Here is a 23,329-nt window from a genome sequence, read left to right on the forward strand (position 1 = left end):
ACTCACATGTATCCTTTATTTCAGGGAAGCATATTAGAAGAGATCAAAACTGACAATCACTCCCAATCTTCTGTTTCTTGTACCTAAATATTGTTAAGCTCTCCTGGAAGAGAGCTAAAATTTGAAAACCCAGTGATCCTTCAGGCTATACCCACTCACTCACAGGTGAATAATAAAACCATGCACAGAATTCCAAGGAGGCAAAAGTTGGTCATAGACGCACCTGGGTTAGAATGCGGACAAATAACTTAAAATGTAACTTATCAATAATAAAAGGGCCACTACCATTAACTACTTTTAGACAAAAAGCATAACTTGCAATTTGTCCAGGACAAGCCAAGACACGTGGATATTTTCTCCTTAGTCCAGTGCACATTAGAGTATTTGGCTCAGAAGTTGTAAAAACAAAACTGCAGATTTTAGGAGGAAATTTGAGGAAAATAAATAAATACTGAACCCTTTACCAGTGAAAATGGTCATAAACAATATCTCAGGGATCTGAGATCCAGGCCTGAGCCATGAGTTCTCCATCCCCTAAATAATATACATCCATGCTAGCCGGCCAGATGTTTCCAGAAGTGCCAAGACACAAAATGCCTTTCTTCCCTCCTTTCATATAAAATATCTTGGTTTTGTTTTGACTTTTAAATCTCCAATTGAAATTCACCAAAAGGGATTTCCACAGATGTAAATCCCATTCCTACATTGGATCTAATTTCAGAAAAACAGAAATTTCCTTTTTGCAGTATGGTGTATTATTCTAACATTTCTAATTTACATTTTTTCCCAGGAACATTTCCAGCTGGCTTTATTCTGTAATGCAAGAATATGCAAGCATTTTCTTTCCCTATTAATGTAGAGGGTTGAACCTTGCCAGGTAATCTCTAACGTCTTTATGATTCAGCTTTATGATTCTGGAAATCTGGAATTAATTAGATTCCAGTCATTATGGAGGTATCCAGCTACTTCTATCAAAAAAGTCAGAAGACAAAGCTGAAGATGAATGTAAGTGCTAATTTACTACATGCTATAAAATAGTCTAAAAAGAGAAGCAGGGATCCTGTATTTCTTCTCCTGCCCAGGATAATACCCAGGGGTGTGTGTGTGTGTGTGTGTGTGTGTGTGTGTGTATAACCACCCAAACAACAAACAAAAATAGGACTTTGATTCCTGAAAAATCCAAACTGCTTAATACAAGACATCCCACAATCCATGCTTTATAGAAAATAATTTTACACATCCACTCTTTTCAATTGATTTCTGAATTCACAAGGACACAACAAAGTGATATCCTTTACACGGTATGAACAAAAATATTAATTGAATGCTCTAGAAAGTTGGCTCCAGCTTTCAACACCAAATTTCTGGGAAGTTCAAACCCTGCCTCCATTATTTCCCATCTGCATTTCTCACCTGGGAATTATGTATGATAAAAGTATCTGCTTCCCATGGAGTTGATGTAGGAATGTTGGGCTTTATGGGTTTCATCATATACTCCTTTATATGATTTAATATTATACTTTGCTTTATTATACTATGCTATGCATTACTATGCCATATAATACCATTGTATGCCATTCTATGGTATTCTGTATCATACTATATTATACTCTTCTATACTATATTATCCCTCATTATGCCCTACAATACCATACTATGCTGTACTGTACTATACTACACACTCTACTACACTAGACTGTACTAGACCACTCTCCTATTCAAAGTGTAATTTGAGGACCGACTGGATCAACATCACCTGGGAGCTTGTTAGAAACGCAGAATCCCGCCCTCACCTACTGAATCAGAATCTACATTTCAACAAGATCTCCAGGTGATTTGAATGCATATTCAAGGTTGAGAGGCCCTCTTTTGCTCTACCATGCTATACCAAAAGACACTCTAGAACAATATCCAGTACACAGAGTCTAGAACCAGACTGCCTCAAGTTTAAATCTCAGCTCTGCCATTTACTCAGGCCAAATAACCTGATTTTGCTGTGTTTTCGCTTCCTCAGCTGTAAAATGGTATTTACTTAATAGGGTTATGTGAAGATTAAATGTTTTTATACATGGAAGCCCTCAGAATAGCCCCTAGCACAAAAAAAAAAAAAAAAAAAAAAAAAAAAAAGACCATCTAAAGCTTGGCCATTTTGTTTATTGTGTGATTGTGTCGGAGAATCTCACTCCCTGTGGGTAGGAGGGAGCACTGTCCATGAAGATATTCTCTGGGTCAATCGCCCACTGAAAGGCAAGTTTGGGGACCAGCATAGACCCAAACTGTTGGGAGGAGGAGCTTTGTCAACAAAGCAGAGAGACCTCTCTTCAAAGCCAGATAGAAAAAAAACAATGTGTTTTATTTCATAAGAGCACCCATGTAACTGATATTACTCTCTGCTTCGATTTCCCTTTTGATATGCCCAAATCTTCATTAAGTTGTGTTTACATATTCCATTCTACAAGGAATGGAATTCCATATCTACAAGGAATACACTGAAGAATTGTCAGGACTTTCTACAGAGTCCTGGGAAGGTTTGGGCCACTGGAGTCCAGAATGGTAACAGCCTTGAGAATGACTTAAAAAAAAAAAAAAACCCTGGTGAAAATGAACCACAGCATTCAGAGTTCAGGCCAGCTGTCCTCTCCTCAGGGTGACCCTCCCTCCCTCCTCCAGTTAGAAGGACTTGTTTCATTTTATTAAGAGAGACAACAGTGTCCCTGACACTTATAATGGGCTCTTGGATCAAATAACAAACCCTCTGTCACTTACCTTGTGGAATGCAGACCTTAAGAAGAATTTTCTTCTCCAGGTTCTGCAGAGACTCAAAATTCTCCTCATAGTACACTTTTTGTGGGTCATTAGTAATCTCCAAAAGCTGAGCACTTTTGGCTGCTCCCACCCCAATGGCAAAAATAATGATGTTCCTGTCCCTGAGAGCCTTGGCTGGTATGGCTACATTATCCTGGGCAACCCCATCGGTGATCACAATCAAATACTGATGAACACTGGGTCTCCCTCCTCTTGGACTGTCAAAAAAAGGCAGAGTGAAAGTCAGGGCTTTCCCAGTGTAGGTGCCATGATTCATTTGCTGAACATTTGAGATGGCTCTGTGGATGTCCACCTTTGAGGAGTATTGGTTGAGCCTGAATTCTTCCTGGGGGGTTGAGCTGAACTGCAAAAGGCCAATCTGAATTTCATCAGCACCAATATTAGCATGGTTCACCATCCTCTTCATGAATCCTTTCATCTTTTCAAAGTTTATTGCAGAGATGGATTCTGAACCATCTATCAGGAAGATAATATCAGCTTGCCTATTCTTACATGCTGGGGGAAAAAAAAGGAGAACAGAACATTCACTCAGAGCCTGAAACCAATGAATTATAAATCCCCAGGACAGTCTGGGGTGGCATAGACACAGCATGAAAACATTTTTAAAGGGGGTGGGAGAGGAAGTCAATGAAATAAATTTTCTGTGACCCAGCACAAATGAGATACAGCTGTATGATAAAGATAAAATTTAACCAACTTGTTTCATTCCAGGTCACGGTCACTCTGTGTCCAATATTCACTTTTGGACGAGTGAGTCCACACCTTGAGAATGAAGCCTATTCAAATAGATTGCATGCATATACTTGGCAGGAAAGAGAGACTAAGGAAAAAAATTCTTACACTCTGAGGAGCAGATGTCCTGTACCACGTCTTGTTGAATGGCCTTCAAGGAATCAAACTCAGCTGCAAAAAACATCTTGTCTTCAGCTATCTCCTTGAGTTCATTATCATTAGCGTTTTTGATTCCAATAGCATAAATGATGACTCCCTCTGCCCTCAACGCATCTGCAGGCTCAGCCACCGGGTCCTCAGATTTACCACCAGTGATGACTATGAGATACCAAGGCACATTGCTGCGAGCAGTGTTCACAAAGACCTGAGCCATGCTGCCCAAGGCCAGACCGGTCATGGTGCCACCTCCCCTCTGTTGGATGCCATCAATGGCTACCTTCAGCGCTGCCACACTGGAATACTGGCTGAGGATAAATTGACTATTAATTCTATCTGAGTATTGAATGACTCCAAACCGTACTCTGTCAGGCCCAATATGGAACATCTTTATCACCTCATTCATGAACACCTTCATTTCAAGAAAATCATTGTGCTTGATGTTGCTAGACCCATCAACAAGGAAGTAGATGTCAGCCTTCTCGATGTGCACACAGTCTAGGCAATAAGAAGAAGGAGGAACCCATTAGAACACAGGGTGAGATAGCAAGTAGCCAAAGCTATTCATCCTGATCCCCAGCCATACCTCCTCAGCTTTCATTGTTCCCTTGAGAGCCAACAGCTTTTTACTGAAAACACCTGTGACTCTACCTAGAGGTACTGTTTGACCAAGAGCACACCAGGCAGGCCACAGTGCCTGGGAATGAGTTTCAAAGAAGCCACGAACCAACAACCGACAGGGGCTAGTGGATAAACACCCAGCTCCCATCCCCTTGGGTGGGACAACTCTGAGGTGAGCTCTACACAGTTTCCCTGAGTCCCCAACAGAACTGAGCCCCAGCTACCAACAGCAATTACGTGCTCACCAATTCAGCTTCTGTTGGCTGCCTTCCCTTCTTTTCTCAAATCTCCACTCCCCTACCAGTATCCCCTGGGGGCACTTCCCCGATAAATCACTTGCATACATATCCTTGTCTCAGAGTCTATTTCTGGTGAACCCCACTTAAGACCTGAAGTAACAGTACTTGACCTTTCTCAAATGGGGAAGTTGAAGACAAGCTAAAGTAAAATATCAGGACATATTTGAAGCTAGGAATTGTCTCAGTATCCAATATCCCTGTTTCCCATGCAAGTCAGACTTTTAAAATAAGGGCAAAAGAGTACACTTGCTGAAACTTTATTAATTTAAGCTAATATAAAACTTTGTTTTAAATGAGCTTTACTTACATGAATCACTTTGTATTAAGGCTTAGACTCCAAAGGGCAAAATGGCTCTACAATCAGATCCTTTCTCAACCACTTAGTATCAGGCTTGCCCCTTTGCATCTCAATTTCCTAATTGTCAAATGACGATCTTAACACTTCCTCAGTAAGATTATAGTAAGGATTAAATAAGATCATAGAAAAACAGCAGAACTGATTTTTTAAAGTAATGGTTAAGATCACTCATTATCACATAGCAGATTCCTCAGAAAGAATCAAAAAGGGGTGCCTGGGTGGCTCAGTCAGTTGAGCGTCTGACTCTTGATTTTTGCTCAGGTCATGATCTCATGGTTTCTGGAATCAAGCCCCATATCAGGCTCCATGATGATGGTTCAGAGCCTGCCTGGGACTCTGTCTCTCCCTCTCTCTCTGCCTCTTCCCCACTCCTCTCTCCCCCACCTCTCAAAATAAATTCATAGACTTTTAAAAAAAGAATGAAACATAATTTTCTCCTTGCACCTCTCATAAAAGGTGGGCCAGCCGTGTGTCATTCATCTCTAGAACCCTTTGTTTCAGGGAAGAATCAAGAGCCTTTTCACGTTTCTTGGCTGAAAGGGAGGCAGTCTGAGGCTGGAGATAGGCTTCCTTGCTCAGGCCTTCATTTGAGAGGATCTTGGCTGACACAATATGTAGTATATACTTATACTTTTAAAAATAAGTATTATTATTTACCTGAATTAGATTCATATGTAACTGGGCATCCCATATTGTACCTGGAAATCCTACCCCAGCAGGGAAAGCACTGGAAAGGTGTGGAGATAGTTATCCACCTCTCTGGTAAAGTGTTTTTTGAATGCTTGGCGAATCGAGGGGAAGTTATAGAAAAAGAAGGCAGAAATTCAGATCTTGCTAGAAGTCAGCAACCACTGGTAATAGGTATGTGGCTGGCCTGAGTCTGAGAAAAAGACCATGGGGCAGGAAGGGGCATCTCTGGAGCCAGTCCCATGCAGCAATGCTCCAAAGACACTCCACTGTAGCCCAGGGCCTTTGCAGTGTCCAAAGGTATCCCAGAGCCCTGAAGACTGTCTGGCACTACACATTCATGCCAGTCTTGGCAGATGGAAATTTGAGGCAGGAAGGCAGGCAGAATAATTTTTACAGTCTGGATGCTGCTATGTATCCATATCTATTACATACATAAAGTCCTTAGCAGAGTATCTGACACATAGCTGATGACCAATAAATGATAGATAATATGCTCTTGTGATCACCCAGGACAGATTTCTGGTAAAACTTCCCAAACTTCCATTTGCCTCTAACCACTGTAGACTTTGGGCTGATTTTCCTGATTCCGGGTTTCATGTTAGCTGCTGTGCAGTCTGGGAATGAAATCAACTCTCAGCCTTTATACTGTCTATGAATTAGAAGAGAAAAGGAGCTTCTCTCCCTGTCCCCTACAGATTGTAGGGAAGATTGCACATTTCCTTGTGCACAAGGAAATGAAATTCATATTTAATGATTTTGTTTCTCATTCCCAGAACAGAGAAAGGGACTAAAGATACAGGCCAATGCGAAAGATGGGAATTTATTTAGATATTTTAAATCTCTAGACTTCAGCACAAGTAATCAAGAAACTACAAAATTATTTAATAATTATTTTTCAAAAAAGACTCAGTGCTTTTCCCCTGATGATATAATCACAGCCTTGAATTTTTAAGTTAATTATTTACATTTTTAGTAGTCAACTTCTATTATTCTGATCTGAATCTTAGAAATATTAGCATGGGTGGACAAAAATAGACAAATAGACACAAAGATACTTGTAGTAACCAGTAAGTGGAACATTAGGGATTTAAAATTCAGGCAGTTTGTGGGGTGCCTGGATGGCTCAGTCGGTTAAGCATCAGACCCTTGAGTTTGGCTCAGGTCATGATCCCAGGGTCATGGGATTGAGCCCTGCTCCGAGTCCCAGGTCAAGCCCCAGGTCGAGTGTGGGGCCTATTTAAGATTTTCTCTCTCTGTCCACCCCCACTTGCTCTCTCACTCTCTAAAAAAAAATATTTAACAAAAAGCTCAGGCAGTTTGACTCCATGGTGCATATACTTAACTGCTATGTTTTCTCGGGTGTGCTTTTCAAACTGCATATGCAGTAGGAGCTCTCCTAACCAACTTCCTCTGAAGCAGCTCACCAGATAATTGACTTTCTCCCTTCCCTCTATAACACATGAGTGATGCCCACACAATACACTGAGTTCCCTCCCCTTAGAAGCCCCCAAGGGCAACATTACACAGTTCTGCTTCACTCAGTGGAAGATGTGAACATTAATAAAGGGAAACCTCTCTAAAATGGACACAGGAAAGTAGAAAGGGGAGCTCTCACACCCTAGCACTTGTCCATTACAGACCTCAACAGAAGAATCCTCAGAAGGAAAGAATCAATTACAGCCCCAACAGGAAAAATATGAATAATGCATCTCCTACAAAAAACCAACTACCCCAGCAACTCAGCCAATGAGAAACTGCCATCATTTTGAACTCTTGCATTTTTCCAATGGGCTTTTGTTCAGAACAATCCCTCCTGATTTCTTCCTTCTTCTCAATAAAATAACATTCTTCTCCTTTGTTTGTTGGACTCACCCACTGTTACTGTGGCTTGCTGTCCCTTGTTGCAGTTCTCTGCTATTCCCAAATAAACCCATTTTTCCTGGTAAAATAACGGACTCTTTTATTTGTAAGGCCAACAAAGAATAAGCCTACCAAGAACAACATGAGTTTGTTCTCAGCCTATTTATGGCAGTTTTGTTACTACAATTACACAACAAATCAAATACTGTGCAGATCAATAGGACAGGAGCGTGAATAAAAGAGGTTTATTACGTCTATGAAAACCAGGTTAACTGCTTAGAAAAGACCCAATGAAAGTAAATTGTTTTAAAGGAAATTGTTGACGTACCAGATAGCACTACAAAAATTGAATTTTTGAGATCGTAAAAATAAGGATTTCTATACTCAGACTGTTTCAAAAGCAACTAAGTTTTCATCCCACTTTAAAGAAACTGAAACTGGAAATTATAGATACCATTGGATGATTGATGAAGAAAATATACAGAACTCCAATTAGCTGGGCTCAGATGCAAAGAAGCCTTGGTCCTCCACAAAAGATTGGCAAATTAACGTTCATTTATATTTTAAAGTTAAAATCTTTCAATTTCAGGAATGTTGGTATCTTTTTAGAAATAATTTTCCACTTCAAGTAGCTTAAGATTTAGTAAATCCATACCTAGATCCCTAAGGCCTCTACTGTAAATATACATAGATCTTCATCAAACTAATAAAAGGGATGAGAGCCAAGAAAGGTAGAGTGAGGCATGTTCACTCTTTATATTCTTTTGGAATCAAAACACAATAAAGACTTTGTAAGTTTTGTGCTCCTGTTTTTTAATAAACTGACCCTGAAATCCTTCCTTGGATGAGGAGTGGAGGATGTGGGTATATGGAACAAACAGAGTAAAGATTAAAAAAAAAAAGAAGAAGATCAGATTTGGAGAAGGTCCTCTTACCTTCTTTCAGGGCACGGCCGCTCCCAGAAATGGAAACACTGTTGTCCACAATCTCAGGGCAGAGCTGATTCTTAATCTTGCTCCCCACAACAGAGAGTTGCAGAAAGGATTCCAGCGAGATGACATGCTTCCAAGGAGGATATGATGCCATCATCTCCAGGTCCTTTCTGTTTGAGGCAAGCTGGGTGCCCACCACATAGATGGTAACCCCTGCCCTGCGGAGGAGAGAAGCTGGAACAGACACATGGTCTTGGGAGAAGCCTTCTATGATGACCACGGCCATCTGCTGCACACCCTGCTTCGACCGGCTACCCTTCTCCTCAATGAAAACCTCGTTCCTTAGGAAATCCAAAGCAGCACCAGTTTTGGTCCCTCCACTTCTTCTCCGGTAGGTTAATTTGTCCAAATGCTCCAAGATTTTGGCTTGGTTCTGAAATGCATCCAGGGAAAACTCAAGTCGTGGCTCCTCACTGTAAAATACCAAGCCAATTCTCACAACATCAGGATGAACACGTAGAGAGCGGACAGTGGTCTTTAAGAAGTTGACAACTTGTTGGAAATTCGACTGCCTGTCCTTGCTGAATTCCTCAATGAGGAAGACTAAATCAGCTGGGACAGCAGTGGGACATACTGTAAACAAAAACAGAAAGAAGGGCTTTAGGATGAGAACAGAGTAAAAGATGATACTCGTTTTTGCATCATGCTATATTTTTGCCATATTTTAAATTATTTTAATTTTTATTTTTTGAGAGAGAGAGAGAGAGCACATAAGTGTGCAGGTGAGGGAGGGGCAGAGAAAGAGGGAGAGAGAGAATCCCAAGCAGGCCCCATGCTGTCAGTGCAGAGCCTGACATTGGGCTCAATTTTATGAATCCCTAGTGCATGACCTGAGCTGAAATCAAGAGTCCAACACTTAACCAACTGAGTCACAGATTTTTGCTATATTCTTATGTTGTAGTATGCTACATTTTTAAATTCTGTAATAATATATTTAGGATCAAAAATTCTAATAAATATGTTATACTAACTTATACTAATGAATTTTAGAATTTAGTAGAAGCCTTTATGACCAGTTTTTGGCATGACAGTCAAAGAACATCACAGGTTTCATACCTATAGCAAAATTTTTCACTGGAAGGAGTATTCACATTACTTGCAAAATATGTAAATATATGAATATCCACAAGAAAGTGCTTTAAGATCATTTTTCAATTCATCAAAGTTCATTAAAAGCATCTGAGTCTTGCTTGACTAGTTTTTTTGTTCATTTTTCTAGTTTCAGGAAACACTGGGTCAAATTCTCTATTATAGACCTAAAACCTCCTTGATTTAATAATTTTTCCTCTGGTACAGAAGAAAATAAGAAATTGTGACATTAACTTTTGCCCCTTTCTCTGAAAGATCTCATGTCATTTCAACAGAGACAACATGAAATGTTGCAAGTTCCTATGAAAAATCTTTGTCCAAAACCTGGGCAAACTTTTTCACTTTGCTATATAAAAGAGCCTTCTCTTGAATGTTCCTCGAATGGGAGAATGGAGCTGTAACTGCATAAACTCCCTTCCAAGAGGAATGCAGACTCCTCCCATCCAATTTAAGGCAGTTCCTAACAGAAATCCACTGTGTCCACACACCAAAAAGGTCCAGATCTGCTTTGACATGTGAAGACAGAAGCCTGACTAGCACAGAGCAAAGCCGCACATGCAGAAGGCTGAAGCCAGGCTATAGACAGCTGGGCACTGTGACACAAAGTTTAGAGAAGCCACAGAGTAACCTTGTGACTTACCTGTGGCCTCATGATGTCCTGTAATTTCCCCCTTTTTATAAGGAACCAAAAATTTTGCCAAGCCTAAAACACTTTCTTTAGAAACTCCAGGCACCTTTGACTTCTCCTTTCCTTCACCTGCTAGTACAAAGTTATACCTGCTAGTATTATAGTTGACCCTTGATCAACATGGGTTTGACCTGTGCTGGTCCTCTTACACACGTGGGTTTTGCTTTTAAGAGTTGACCCCAAAAGATGCAGGTCACCCAAATCTCCATAGACACAACCAAAGGCGCCCGCTGCCCACTGAGCACCAGGGAGGCCTGCTGAGGCTGTCGGCAGCCCCCTGGGGCCCCAGAACTGGGCAGGGCCACAGGTTGCCCTGCATGTCCATGGGATGGTCAGGTAAAGTGCCAGGGCTGGGGCAGGAGGCTGGGCTGAAGCAGAGGAAAACACCCAGATGGCAGGGATGGCACCGTGTGGGGACCCCTGAGCCCCTGGTGTACCTGCACCCTTCCCCTCCATTCTCTGCTCACCGAGCTCCCAGGCAGACCTCTTTCCATGTGATGCCCTTGCCCCTGCATCTTGCAGAGGCCAGTGCACTCATGTGTGGCCACAGCTACCCATGGCCACAGGCTGGCGCTACACCCCCAGGCAGATGGGGCAGATGTACTGAACCTCAAGGCTATATGTATGCCACCACCCATGGGCCCACCTGGCATCTGCCCTTACCAACCCGAAATCACCAGGCTGTGCCACACCTACCCTGTGCAGCCCCTGGCCCAGCCTGCCTGTGTGCGGATTTTTTTTTCAGTACTGTAAATGTACTTTCTCATCCTTATAATTTTCTTAATAACATTTTCTTTTCTCTAGCTTACTTTATTGTAAGAATACAATATATGATACATGTAACACACAAAAATGTGTTAATCCACTGTTTAGGCTATCCATAAGGTTTCTGTCAACGGAAGGCTATAAATAGTTAAGTTTTGGGGGCATCAAAATTTATATGGAGATTTTCAAATATGGGGGCTGGGGTAAGTGCCCCTAACCCCTGAGTTGTTCGAGGGTCAACTGTATTCTCCTTTCAAGTTGTTCTCATTATCAGAGGCACCACAGGGCTAGACCCAGCCATCCTATGTGGCTAGGGGACAGCTCGGCCTTAAAGTCCTTCTGAGTTTGAGGTGTCCTGTGGAATGCAGCCTGGCCCCTGAAGACGTCTTTAAAGACCACTTTGGTCATGTCATTTTTCCTGCTTAAAAGCCTACAGTTACTTACCAGTACCATTGGGACCCTTGGGGTCCATCCTACCTCATCCAATCTTATCTCTCACTACTTCTAAGCCCTCCCGCTTCCTCCCATTTGTTCCATTTTTCCACTCTCTTCCCCATTTATCCAGCCCATTGACATTTCCACACCCCTACTCTTCTCCTTACCAAGAGTAGCCTCCTCCCTTCTCCCCATATATTAAAATCATGCTTATTATTGAGGAACCAACACAATTCCTCTCAGGTCAGATTCTCCATTATATCCTCCTTTCTACTTCTACTTAGTGTAGGGTCTGGAAGGTGCTTCTTAGTTCTTTATTACCTCTACTTAGATTTTCCTCATGTTGTCTCACATGTGTTTGTCTCTTCCGCCTATAAAATTCCAAGGACCCTCAAGCTCTATGTGTTGAGAGGTCTGGGCAGAGCTATGAAAGTTCAGAGAAAAAAGGGATTTATCACATCTGTTGTGAGGATCAACTAGAAGCTCCACCAAGAAAATAGCTACTGAAGGATAAAGTTTTGCCTGTGGGCCTTCTAGGCTGCTAGTACAGTGTATTCAAGGGCAGAGACAATGGTGGGAAAGTATGACAAGTATAGAGTAAAGGCTGAGTAGTTCAGCTTGGCAAGTGATTAGAATGTATAAAAGGACTTAACAGGAGCTAAGTCCCCATGGTTCTCATCCCAAGGGGACATTTTGAAATACATGGTGGTGTTTCGAACTGTCATAAAATCTGGGGATGCTACTGGCAGGAACCAGGAATGTTAGGCCTCTCACAATGCACAGTACAATCCTACACTATGAATTGTCCCTCTCAGAATGTCAATAGCACCTCCCTTGAACATCTTGAACACCAGTTGAAGGACAGACTTTGTTTAATCCCTGGGGATAAGCCTGAATGCTCCTTTCTCCTGAAAAAGGCATAGGGTAACTTGAATTATTGTGCAGAAATATTCACTCCCTACACCTCACTTCCATGGGAGGAATATACTTCCTTACTCCATTGATGGTGACGTAGCTACATGACTTGCTTTGGCCAATGGGATATCAGCAGATGATGATTCAGAGGTCTCAAAAGTACTTATGTAGTTGAGTTTTCTCTCTTGAACCTGTGTAATTACCATGGGAAGAATATGCCCAGACTAGCCTAATAATCCCAGGAGGAAGAGGAGAACTATGGCACGAAGCCAAATGTAGATCAACCAACCCTCAGACAAATCTCAAATCCATGAATAAGCCCAGGCAAGATCAGCAAAGCCATTCAGTTGAGCCCAACAAAGATTAGATGATCCCCAGCAGATCTGAGAAAATAAATGATTCTTTTTTCTGGATGGCTTCTTAAGTGGCGTCATTGTGACCACAGTTAACGAATACAAGGTGTGTGCCTGAGGGAACCCCATTCCTCCTTCTCTTCCCCATTCAACTGATGTTGAATCCCAGTACTGAATCCAGAATGCCCCCTTCTCTGTTCTTTCTCCAGAGTATCTGAGACCTCTTGGTGGCTCACACACATAGGGACCAAACCTTACCTACTACAGCCTCCTTCTCGGACTCAATCCCAAACTCAGTCTTCCCAGTCCCTTGGATCACCACACTCACATCCTGCATAATCTGTCTGACTCCATCTTGTCCTTGCATCTCAAATACAAGGGGTGGGGTTGCCATCCCCTCCAGTTCTCTCTGGACAAAGTCCTGTACACCCACAGACATGACTTTCACGCCTTTCTCCCTCAAAGTCTGTGCGGCCTCCCAGACCTCATCTTCAGATTTGCCTGAGGTCATAACCACTGCATATTGGGGAACACCCTGGAGAAACCGGCTTCCTGCTGCCTCCTGGAAGAAGGTCCGATGAAGGTATCGCAGAGCTTTGCCTGTCCTCCTGGAGCCACCCCGGAGCAAAAAGTGTCCGTGGATGTGCACAATCATCTCATCCTGGGTCTGATAGGTATTGAGCAAAAATTCAGTGTGACCTTGACCGCCATACTGAGCCAGTCCAATCTGGTACTTGTCCCTGCCAACATCCAGCAGGCCAACCACTCTGGACATGAAATTCCGCATCCACTGGAAACTCGCCTGTGATGTGTTCTGTGAGGTGTCGGCAAGAAAGACCACATCTGCATAAGCCTCGGTGAATTCTGGAATGAAAGAGAGAAGAAGGAAAGAAAAGACACAGAGGAGAAAGTAAATCAAATCAAGATCGCATGAAAATTGGATACAAGGACGTGGGGAACATAAGAGGGAGAGGTCCGCTCTTTTTGTAACACGGAACGTATGGTACTCCCACCTCCTCCATGTGAGACTATCACAAGGCTCTCTCCCTCTCACACTCCACTTCCTTTGCTGTCTGCTTTCTTAGACGAAAGTACCTCTTACCTGTTCTTCCACCAATGAAAGAGGCAAGGACAATGGACACATACAGAGAAGTTATTTTGTGCTAGCAATTTTTATACGTTGCCTGATTTAATCCTCATAAACCATCCTAGTAGGCAAGTGTTATCTTCACTGTACAGATGAGAACACTGAAGTAAAGAAGTGAAACCTGCACGTTGACACTCACATAACTAGAAAGTGGCAAAGGCAGGATCAAAAACACGGGTGTTCTAGACTTCCTCTGAACAACATGGCAGGATGTCCTTTTCTAGCTGTGAGAACAGCATTCATCCTTCAACCCTCAGCTCCAATGTTCCTTCACCCGGGAAGTCCTCCCAGGTTCCACAGTGATGGCAGCCGACTCCTTCTCCTGCCCTCTCACTACACTCTGTGTGTCCTGAATCATACTGTAATTACGTGTCTTGGTCGGAATATTGGATTTTGACATAGCTGCTTACCTTTTACCTTACCCTCCACTGCCAAGCACAGAGTCTGAAGAACACCTCCTGAGAAATCCTGCAGGATGTTGAAGTTTTCGGTGTCAAAGAGAAACTTCTCAAATGGCTCACTGGCTATTTTTTTTTTGCAGTTCCTGAACATCCTGCACATTGACCCCTACCACATACACAAGAACTCCATATTCTTTTAACTTGTCAGCTGCCTCCTGGACTTCATCATTTGACTCCCCATCTGTCACCGGGATAACTATCTGAGGAACCCTGTCCTTGGCCTGGCTGCCAGCTGCCTCAGTGAAGTAGTCTATCCTGATAAACTCCAGGGCACTGCCTGTGTTTGCTCCTGTACTGTAGGGAAGATTCTGGATCTGTTCCAGGACCACACTCTTCAGAGGGTACTGGTTCAGCCAAAAGGCTGGGTAGATGTTGTCATTATACTGAGCAAGTCCCACTCGGACCTGATCACTGCTGATGCCAAGCCCCAAGACAACAGAGTGAAGGAAGTTCTTCACTTTCTGGAAGTTCTGGGGTCCAAGGCTGGCTGAGCTGTCTACTAGGAAGACAATGTCTGCCAGGACTGCCTCTCTGCAAGCTGCGAGAAAGAGGACAAAAGGCATGGGGGTCTGTGGGGCTCCACTCAAAATGCTCAGAACCAATGGAGCTGAACAGCATACAGAAAGGAGAGCAGTGCCAGCCAGGCTACACTCCATGACCCTCAGCCACCCTAAATGACAATGCTCAGAGAACTGACAACATTCCCTGAGCTTTTCCTTCCTTCGACTCCATCATCTTCTGAGGCTTCTGTCCTGTTCTATTGATACCTCCAGTCTTAGAATCCATTTGGACAATCCCTTGAACCTCATTAAGAAGAAAAACCCTTTTATAAATGTAGCAGCGTGCTGAGAAAGCGGTTTTCCTCTTCCCAATGGCATTAAACTTCATCTCTACAAGTGTGCTGCTAGCAACAGGTCAGAAAGCTGGAATATACCCATGTATTCCATGATACATCTCATTATAGCTCCATCACTTAGGAGCCCTGTGCCCTATTTATCACTCACCTTTTTGAGACTCAATTTTCTTCCCTGCAGCACTGAAATCTTTATACCAGCCCTCACACTTTCACAGAGTTGTTTTGAGAATAAAATCAGATAATCCACTGTAGTACAATCATTAGTGCTCTGCCCAGGTCCTTTCAAATTCCTTTTTCCCATTTCTGGACACTGCTTTTTGGAGGACTTCTCTTCAGCTTACTGGGGCTGCCTTGCCTACAGTATAGGAAAGCCTAGCTGAAGCATAATTTTTGTTCCTGAGTTCTCCTGTAGGATCAAACTAAAACTACCCTCTGTGGAAATTTTACCTGAGATCACATCCTTCCTTTCTTTCCTCTGCCTCTCCATCCTGCACCCCCCACATCCTTACCAATAAATTGTGGGAGCTCTTCCACAATAAATAATGTATAGCCAAATCCTTGCCTCAGGCTCTGCTTCTGGGGAACACAATCTCTGACCCTTGTTCTATTGGGATGGATCTGCTCTAACAAACCTGAGATCAGATCCTAGCTCTGCCATCCAGTTATGTTACCTTTGGTCTCAGTTGCCACGCATGAAAAATGCAACTAACAATACCAATTGCCTTACATATCTATATAAGAGTAAATACTATTTGTCCTATATAGCATACACTCCCTTATGTGTCTAACAAAGATTTGCCTTACGTATCTACCTATCTGTCAGGTCAGCAATGTAAATAAGTTTGGCAAACTATATAGTACCCAAGCAGGATCAAATGGGTGAAACATTTTAGCACTTCTTCTCATCTACCTACCTTATCTAGAAATCCCAAAATAATGAATAAGGAATAAAGGCTCTATCCTCTTATGGATTTTGATGAAAACCACTAACAAGTTTCTCTTCCTCTGCTCAAAGGTCTCTGCTTTCTGATAGAATTAAGTAATTAATTTGTAGAGGATTTCTGCAAGTTTATGCCCATCACCACCAACGGAAGGACAAAGCTAATGACAGTTACGTCATCACAAGTAATGAGCACAATGCTTATCACCACGATGCTTATCACTTCTGAAGGACTGAGCACTGTGAGAAGCACTCGACTTGCACAATTTTACTTAATGCTTGCAACAACTCTCTGAGGCAGGTATTACCATCCTGGGAAGAAAATTTAGATTCCCAGAGATAGAGTAGCTTGTTCAAACGGACACAGTTAAAAAGTGGAGAACTGGAATTTGAACCCAGACCTTAGTTCTCCCTAAATTCATTCTCATAACCATTACATTATACCAACACGCTGGCAGTAAATTAAATAAGCTTCCTGGGGGATCTGCTGCCCCTCTCTCCTCCTCTGCCCTGCCCCCCATCCAGACAACATGGATAAGTTAATCTAGGCATAATAATATAATTCTGGGCACGAACATTCTTCCTTCAGAAATGGACTTACACTACATCTGTATATAGAACCAGCATCAGGCCCACAGGATTTGTTTAAAAAGTTGCTAAGTCTCTGGTCAATGATTGGAGAGGAGCATAGAGCACAGATAGCTTAGTGAGACTGTAATACTAAAAATCAACATGCACACATATGGGAAATAAGAAGGATGGCGGGAGAGATGAGTAAGAGATAAAGGTTTGAGCTCTGTGACTTCTAGATCAGAAATAAGAAGGGGAAATCCTCTGTACCTGGCAAGACGTAGCCAGCAGGTTGAGCTGCCTTTGCCAAAGTATCACAGAGCCGTTGCCGCAGCTTCTGAGCATGACTGCTCAGATCAGAGAAGTTAGGGACAAAGGAGGCAAACTTCTCCACCGGACTGCTCGCAATCTCCCTGAGCTCGGTCAAGACTGCATCTTTGACACCAATGGTATAAAGCAGGACGCCTGCCTTCTTCAATGCCTCCACAGCTTCCGGCACGTGGTCCTCAGATGGGCTGCTGCTGATCACCACGGCCACCTGAGGCACACCCTGGCTGGCCCGACTCCCTGCTGTTTCCTGGAAGTGGTGATCTAGGAGGAACTGCAGGGCCAGGCCCATCTTGCGGCCCCCAGACTTAAATTGAAACCTTTGAATGTGTTTCAGCACATCGCTTTTGCGGTTGTAGGTGGAAAGGAGGAATCCAGAACGAGGTACGTCGCCGTACTGAGCCAGCCCCACGCGGATGGTCTCTCTGCTGACATTGAAGCCATTCACCATGATGTACAAGAAGTTCCGCACGTCACGGGCATGTTGGGGGTTGATGATGGTGTCCACCAGGAACACGACATCTCCCACAGAGGCCTCCCTGCAGACTGGGGAAGAGAGTCAATTCAAGATAAAACATCACAAAATTGCCAGCTCCTGGCTGTGAATATCTCTCTCCCCATTCATTGCCTTTACACCCCGGAGATCTGCCTGCACAGCTCTTTGACGATAGCTAATATGCACGGCTTAGGCACACCACCATCTTCCCTTGCTGCCTCATGGCTACCCTCTTTCACCTGCCAGCCTCTGTTCCGTTTTAACAGACTCCTGACCCCTTCAGTGAGATCTCTGACCATGGCCCTCCACCCATCCCTTAAACTTAATAAAATAAACCACCTTTCTACCAGCAGAGGATGCTGTTGGTACCTCACCTAGATCTCTGCTGGTGGGCACACCTATGCCCAGCTGCTTCAAGCACTACAGTTAACTGTTCCCCTCTGAGACTTTGTCCAGAGACCAGACCCTGGCTGAAAGGAGCAGCCACATCCGAAGACACCTGGAAAGTTACACTGCCCGGGTGGCCAATGTTCGATCACATGGGGATACAAACACCTGGCCGCCTTCCTTTAACTGAAATAATTCATGGTGCTATTTATGCTCCAGCATCTTCCATGGCTCAGGCCAAGGTTGCATTTTACCTGAGACTACATCCTTGCTCGGCTTATTCACCTCCAGCCTGTCTCACTTCTCTCTTTCCCTTATAGGTTTCTCCCTCAAAATAACACATTCACCAAATCCCTGTCCCAGGCTCTGCTTCTAGAGACCCGAACTAAGATCAGCTTTCCAGCTCTGACCTCTGGCACTCCCTACCTACCACCATCCCCTTTTAGTTTGACTCATGGCATTACCATAAGTGTGGCTCTCATTTGTCCTTTGGCTCCCTGAATTCAAGTCTGCACTGTACAACTACTTTTCCCAAACCCAGTTGTAACCCTGGGAACCATAATCCCAGTGGTGGTCAGACTAAGCGGTGATCCAGCTGGGCCCACCCTGGTCTCCAGTATGGAAGGGATCAGACACCAGGTGGCTGCAGGACTTGAGCAAAAAGCTAATCTTTCTGCTTCTCAGATTTCGTCTTCTCTACAATAAGGGTTTGACCAGATGACCTGGTTTCTTCCATCTCGAACATTACATTTCTGTGACAAGAAATAAGTACACAGATTAAACACAGTGCTTGTGTGGACCAAAAAAAAAAAAAAAAGGAAGAGGTGATTATGACCTACTCATCAGTGACCAGCATGACTTCTCCCCCATACCTCGCAATGTGATTATCTGTGATGATGGTAGGAGAACACATGAATTAGTGATGAGAGAGAAGAGAAACAAAAGCAGAAACCACCTCAAGATGTGTTAGTTTCAAGTGGCTGAAAAAGGGGGATGATGATCCCACACTGGTTAAACACATCTTATGTTTGGTTTTGTGCCAGGAAGAGGGTTTAAATACTGCCTTGGGCTGACCCTGCACTCTCTAGTTTGATCTCTCTGCCTTCTCCTTGTCTCTCTGCCTTATCACTTTGTTCTCCATGGTCCAGGCTCCTTAGCCTAAGTTCTCAACCTGCCACGTTCCCACTTGCTATTGCCTCCAACATACGATTCCATTGAGTTTCTTTCCATTGAGTTTCATTTCTTTTCCTTTCCCTCCCTCCCCTCCTCCTCCTGATAAATTCTCATAGAATCATGTTCTTTTATCTTGGTTTGTAATGCAACGTTCATTAAAGTGTTTATTCAATTAATGCCAATCTTCCCAATTAGACTGTGGGCCTCATGAAAACACATACCATAACTTTTCTTTGTCCGTCACTCGTGTCTAGCCTAGAGTAATCACCCCAAAAATATTTAAGGAAATAAATACTTAGGAAGAGAAAAGGAGAGAGGGAGGGAGAAAAGGAGAAGGCGTCACTTACAAGAATGGAAATATTGAACATTAATGAAACCAAATAAGGGAATCAGAAAATTTTAGAGTTACAAATAATCTTATGAGATTATGCAATGAAATACTGTAGCCACCAGGTACATGTGGCTGTTGAACACTTGGAATGTAGCTAGTACAAATGAGAAACTAGATTTAAAATTTTCCTGGATTTTAACTTATTTTAATTTAAATAGTCATATGTGGCTAGTGGCCACTGTATTGAAAAATGCGAGTAGAGAGTAATGAGTCCAATTCATCCATCTCACAGATATGGAAAATGAGACCGAGAAAGGCAAAGTAACCCATGTAATCAGTTTAGAAACCAGGTCTCCTGACATCCAGTCCATACTCTGGACTGCCACAAAGATTAAACTAAAAGCCCATATTATAGAAAGGCAAAGACCCTGTAAGAGTTTAGGCAGAGAAGAGCTCATGAAGGTTGGTGTACCCTAGGGACACTAAATCCATTTGTCACTTCTAGATTCCAGAGTCCCACCTCTCAGGAGTTTGCCTAATCTTGGTCGTAAAGCCAAGTGGAGTCATGATTTCCAAAAAGGCAGATAATAAATGAGCTTATGGCCTTTTGAGCTTTATTTCCCCTTGGCCCTCCAGAACGCACTGCTGTTGAGAGGAGAGTATTCAGTGAGTGCCCCAGGAAGGGCCGACTGGTTTGTCCCCCCTTAACATTTCTTTCAGAGGAGATCAAACACAGACCATGAAAGTATTTCCCTGATCATTCCAATCAGGAGAAACCTCACAGTCGTAGAATATCTTTTTTTCAGACAAATTAGGTATTGGTTCCATCACGTGCACCTTGAGAGATATATTACATTTTCGTACATTGTTGCTTTTCTTAGCCCCTCCACAGGTCCTTTGTCATTTTAGAAGGTGTTTGAAACATGAAAAGACTGACTGTCACAGCTTCTGTCCACAAGAGAGAGGATTCAGAGCTGGAGGGAAAATTTAGAGAGCTTCATGTATTTTTCCTAACAAATACCAGTCTGTGTAATTATATATAAATATTTAAGCTTCAAGATTGTCTCAGTGGGGCTTTAGGCTACTTAACCAATCTTCTCTTCATGAGACTTTCATCGTGAAAAGTCACAACAATCTGTTAAAATAACTGCAAAAAAAATTGCAAAGCTGTCGCTAGTGTTCAGTGAAGCTATCCATCTTGTAACAACAATTACCCCTCAGAACAGCTCTGCCCAAAGAGAGAAAGCAAAATGCAGAGTCAAGAGAATAGGCTTATATTTACAAAAGCATTTGACAGCCTGGTAATACATTCAGAATTAGAACATTTTTTCACATCTATTTTTTTTTTTTTTTTGTCGTTTGAGGTTAAGCTTTGAAAACATCAAGTGCCCGCTGTTCACTAAAAGCTTCTAGGTTCTAAGCTCTACTGAAAAGAAGCATTTCCCTTTTGTTAATTATGAAGCTTCTGTAATATTTTCTTTTAGGATTATCACTACCGCTAGGTTCCCAGCAAGGTCATCGTTTTTGGCTTAGGGAATCCAATGCATTACCCATTCTCTGTGATTTGACGAAGCCAAAACTAGCTGCAAGAAAGATGAACTCCCAAAACATCTTCCGATTCTCCATTCTAGATATATACCTAGGGGGGAAAAAAAAAACTTCATAATTAAAATTATGTCTTCATACATTTAAAATGAGTATACCATACCATATGTTAATTATATCTCAAAAAGTTGATTTATAAATAGTGTGTGTGTATACATACAAACATACATGTATATATATATATGTCTCCATGTCTTTCCACAGACCAACAGAAACTTGATAAAAATAAAGGGATTGTTGCTACATTGTTTCAACTGTACAAAGAAGATGGCCTTGCTGACCCAACTCAGGAAGAATTTTGTAAACACCCAAAGCCTATACCTCAGACTTTACTGTTTCAAGTTGTCCAGATGCGGCTATAAAAGGATAAAGTATATAGGGCATGGGTTGGACTTCCATTTCACACAATGAATTCATTCGGTGGAACGTAAACATTTCTGGATGATTTTGCTTGTGTTTCTATACAAGCACTGGATGACCTTATAAACATTCGTGGCATGCAGAAATATTCAAATATCGGAGGAGCACATCTGCCTGATGAATTCAGGCCAGCCAGAAAATGTTTTCTACGTTGCCAGGAGGAGAGCGTCAGTGTCCTCCCTTCAACTTGGACTCATTTCCAAAGGCCTCCATGAAAATGATCAAGTCCCCAATTCCATTCTATTTTTTGACTCAAAGCAAGGCCATGTGTTTAAAATTAAGAAAATCATGGCATTCACATTGAAGGAGATTTCAGCTGGAACAAGGAATATCCCGCCTTTGTCTTCTCAGCCAGCTCCCCTCAGCATCCTCAAAGGTTAAAAGTAAGGATTCTTGAAGATAAACTGTCTGAGTTGGAATCCCAGACCTGCTACTTAATAGTTAATCTTGGGCAAGTTGCTTCACTGCCTGGCCCCTCTACCTCATAGCCTTGAAATCAGGAGTAAGTGAGCTCATTGCTGCAAAATGCTTCACCTATAACTGGCACAGAGAAATCACTTTCAGTGCTCGTTAAGTGAAATAAGTCTCCTTGGATGCCCACAATGTAAAAGTGACAAAGTACGGCCCCCAACTTGAGACTCAGAATCCGTAGAAGCAGAGGAACACTAACACTCTGTAGTGCACGTGCGTAAGGAAGTTATTTTGTTTTGTATGTTTTCATTTATATTTTTTATTTAACTTATTTAATTTTCACTCTCAATCACTGCTTTGTAAGTCACTATGCTAATATCTCTACGTTCCTCACCTCAAGCCTGGGAAAGGCCCTGCTCATCTTGTTCATGGAAATGTTGACATTGGTCCCCACAAAGGTTAAGTTGCATATTCCAGCCCCCTGGCCATGGACTGTCAGGTTCTATACCAGGTAACCCGACCCTGAGTGCAGTGCATGGCAGGAACTGAAGGAACTGAAACCCTTCAATGAAAATCGCTAAGCCCAGACTGTCACTCACCCCCCCCCCCCCCCCCGCTTCCACCCAGAGCCCAAATGATGTAAAATGAAGAGCGATTTGCCATGGGGTAAAAAATGTGAGCTCAAGCCCTAAGTGTTAGCATCCACCAATTTGTCTTCAAAGACAACAGTTTTATGTACAAAACACCGTATTAGATGCTCCAGATAATGGAATTACAAACCTGCTCTCACGTTTAGAGAACTGAATAATTTGGGGAGAGAAATGTTACACACCGGAAACACGAAGAAATTTAGGAAAGTTTAAACACGTACTTTAAATATATGAAAGAGTTTCAGATAGAATCTCATTTGGCCTACATCACTTTGCAGTCTTGGGCCCTTTAAGTGGGACAGTGTGTAAAAATTATATCATGATGCCCAGAAATCCCAGCTACCCAGCAACTGAGGTCCTCTTTCCAGAAAGTGGAAGTGGAGCCATTCTGCTTCCCATAGGACGTATTTCTACTATTCATGCTTAATTTACTCCTTAGAAAGAATTCAAGGATGTGAGACAAACACATCTATTTTATTATCTTATGCTAACAGAAAACACCGGGAGAAGCCTTGAACTCAAAAGAAGCCGGAAACCTTGATTCTCCTGTCAGCTTGACCATTGCCTTTGTGGACTTGAGCTATCCAGTTCACCTTTGAAGGTTTATGTGCCGACTCCCAAGGGCTTGGTGCTGATTTGGAACACCTACTACATTTCCCATGATATTACAAACACTCCCCAGGGTATTGGTCCGGGAATTTTCCAGTAAGCACAAGTGATATAATTGGACTTCCCTGTTCCTCAGTCTCTACATCAACCTCCCACTAATGCCTCCT

The 23,329-nt window shown here is 42.7% G+C and overlaps 1 protein-coding gene across 1 annotated transcript in view; it reads right to left on the minus strand.

Annotated features, from left to right (window-relative positions):
* Positions 1-21,253, minus strand: part of LOC125921328 (collagen alpha-4(VI) chain-like) — a 101,738-nt gene extending 80,485 nt beyond the window's left edge. Inside the window, exons 1-6 of the mRNA XM_049628822.1 lie at positions 21,018-21,253; positions 17,024-17,626; positions 13,038-13,643; positions 8,478-9,107; positions 3,667-4,212; positions 2,767-3,321 (exon numbers count right to left, since the gene is read on the minus strand). Coding sequence (XP_049484779.1) covers positions 2,767-3,321; positions 3,667-4,212; positions 8,478-9,107; positions 13,038-13,643; positions 17,024-17,626; positions 21,018-21,093 — 3,016 coding nt within the window. The 5' untranslated portion in view covers positions 21,094-21,253. The remainder of the gene's footprint in view (positions 1-2,766; positions 3,322-3,666; positions 4,213-8,477; positions 9,108-13,037; positions 13,644-17,023; positions 17,627-21,017) is intronic.
* Between the last annotated feature and the right edge of the window lie 2,076 nt (positions 21,254-23,329).

The sequence above is a fragment of the Panthera uncia genome, chromosome C2 (assembly GCF_023721935.1).
Source record: "Panthera uncia isolate 11264 chromosome C2, Puncia_PCG_1.0, whole genome shotgun sequence".
In the NCBI taxonomy this organism is placed as follows: Eukaryota; Metazoa; Chordata; class Mammalia; order Carnivora; family Felidae; genus Panthera; species Panthera uncia.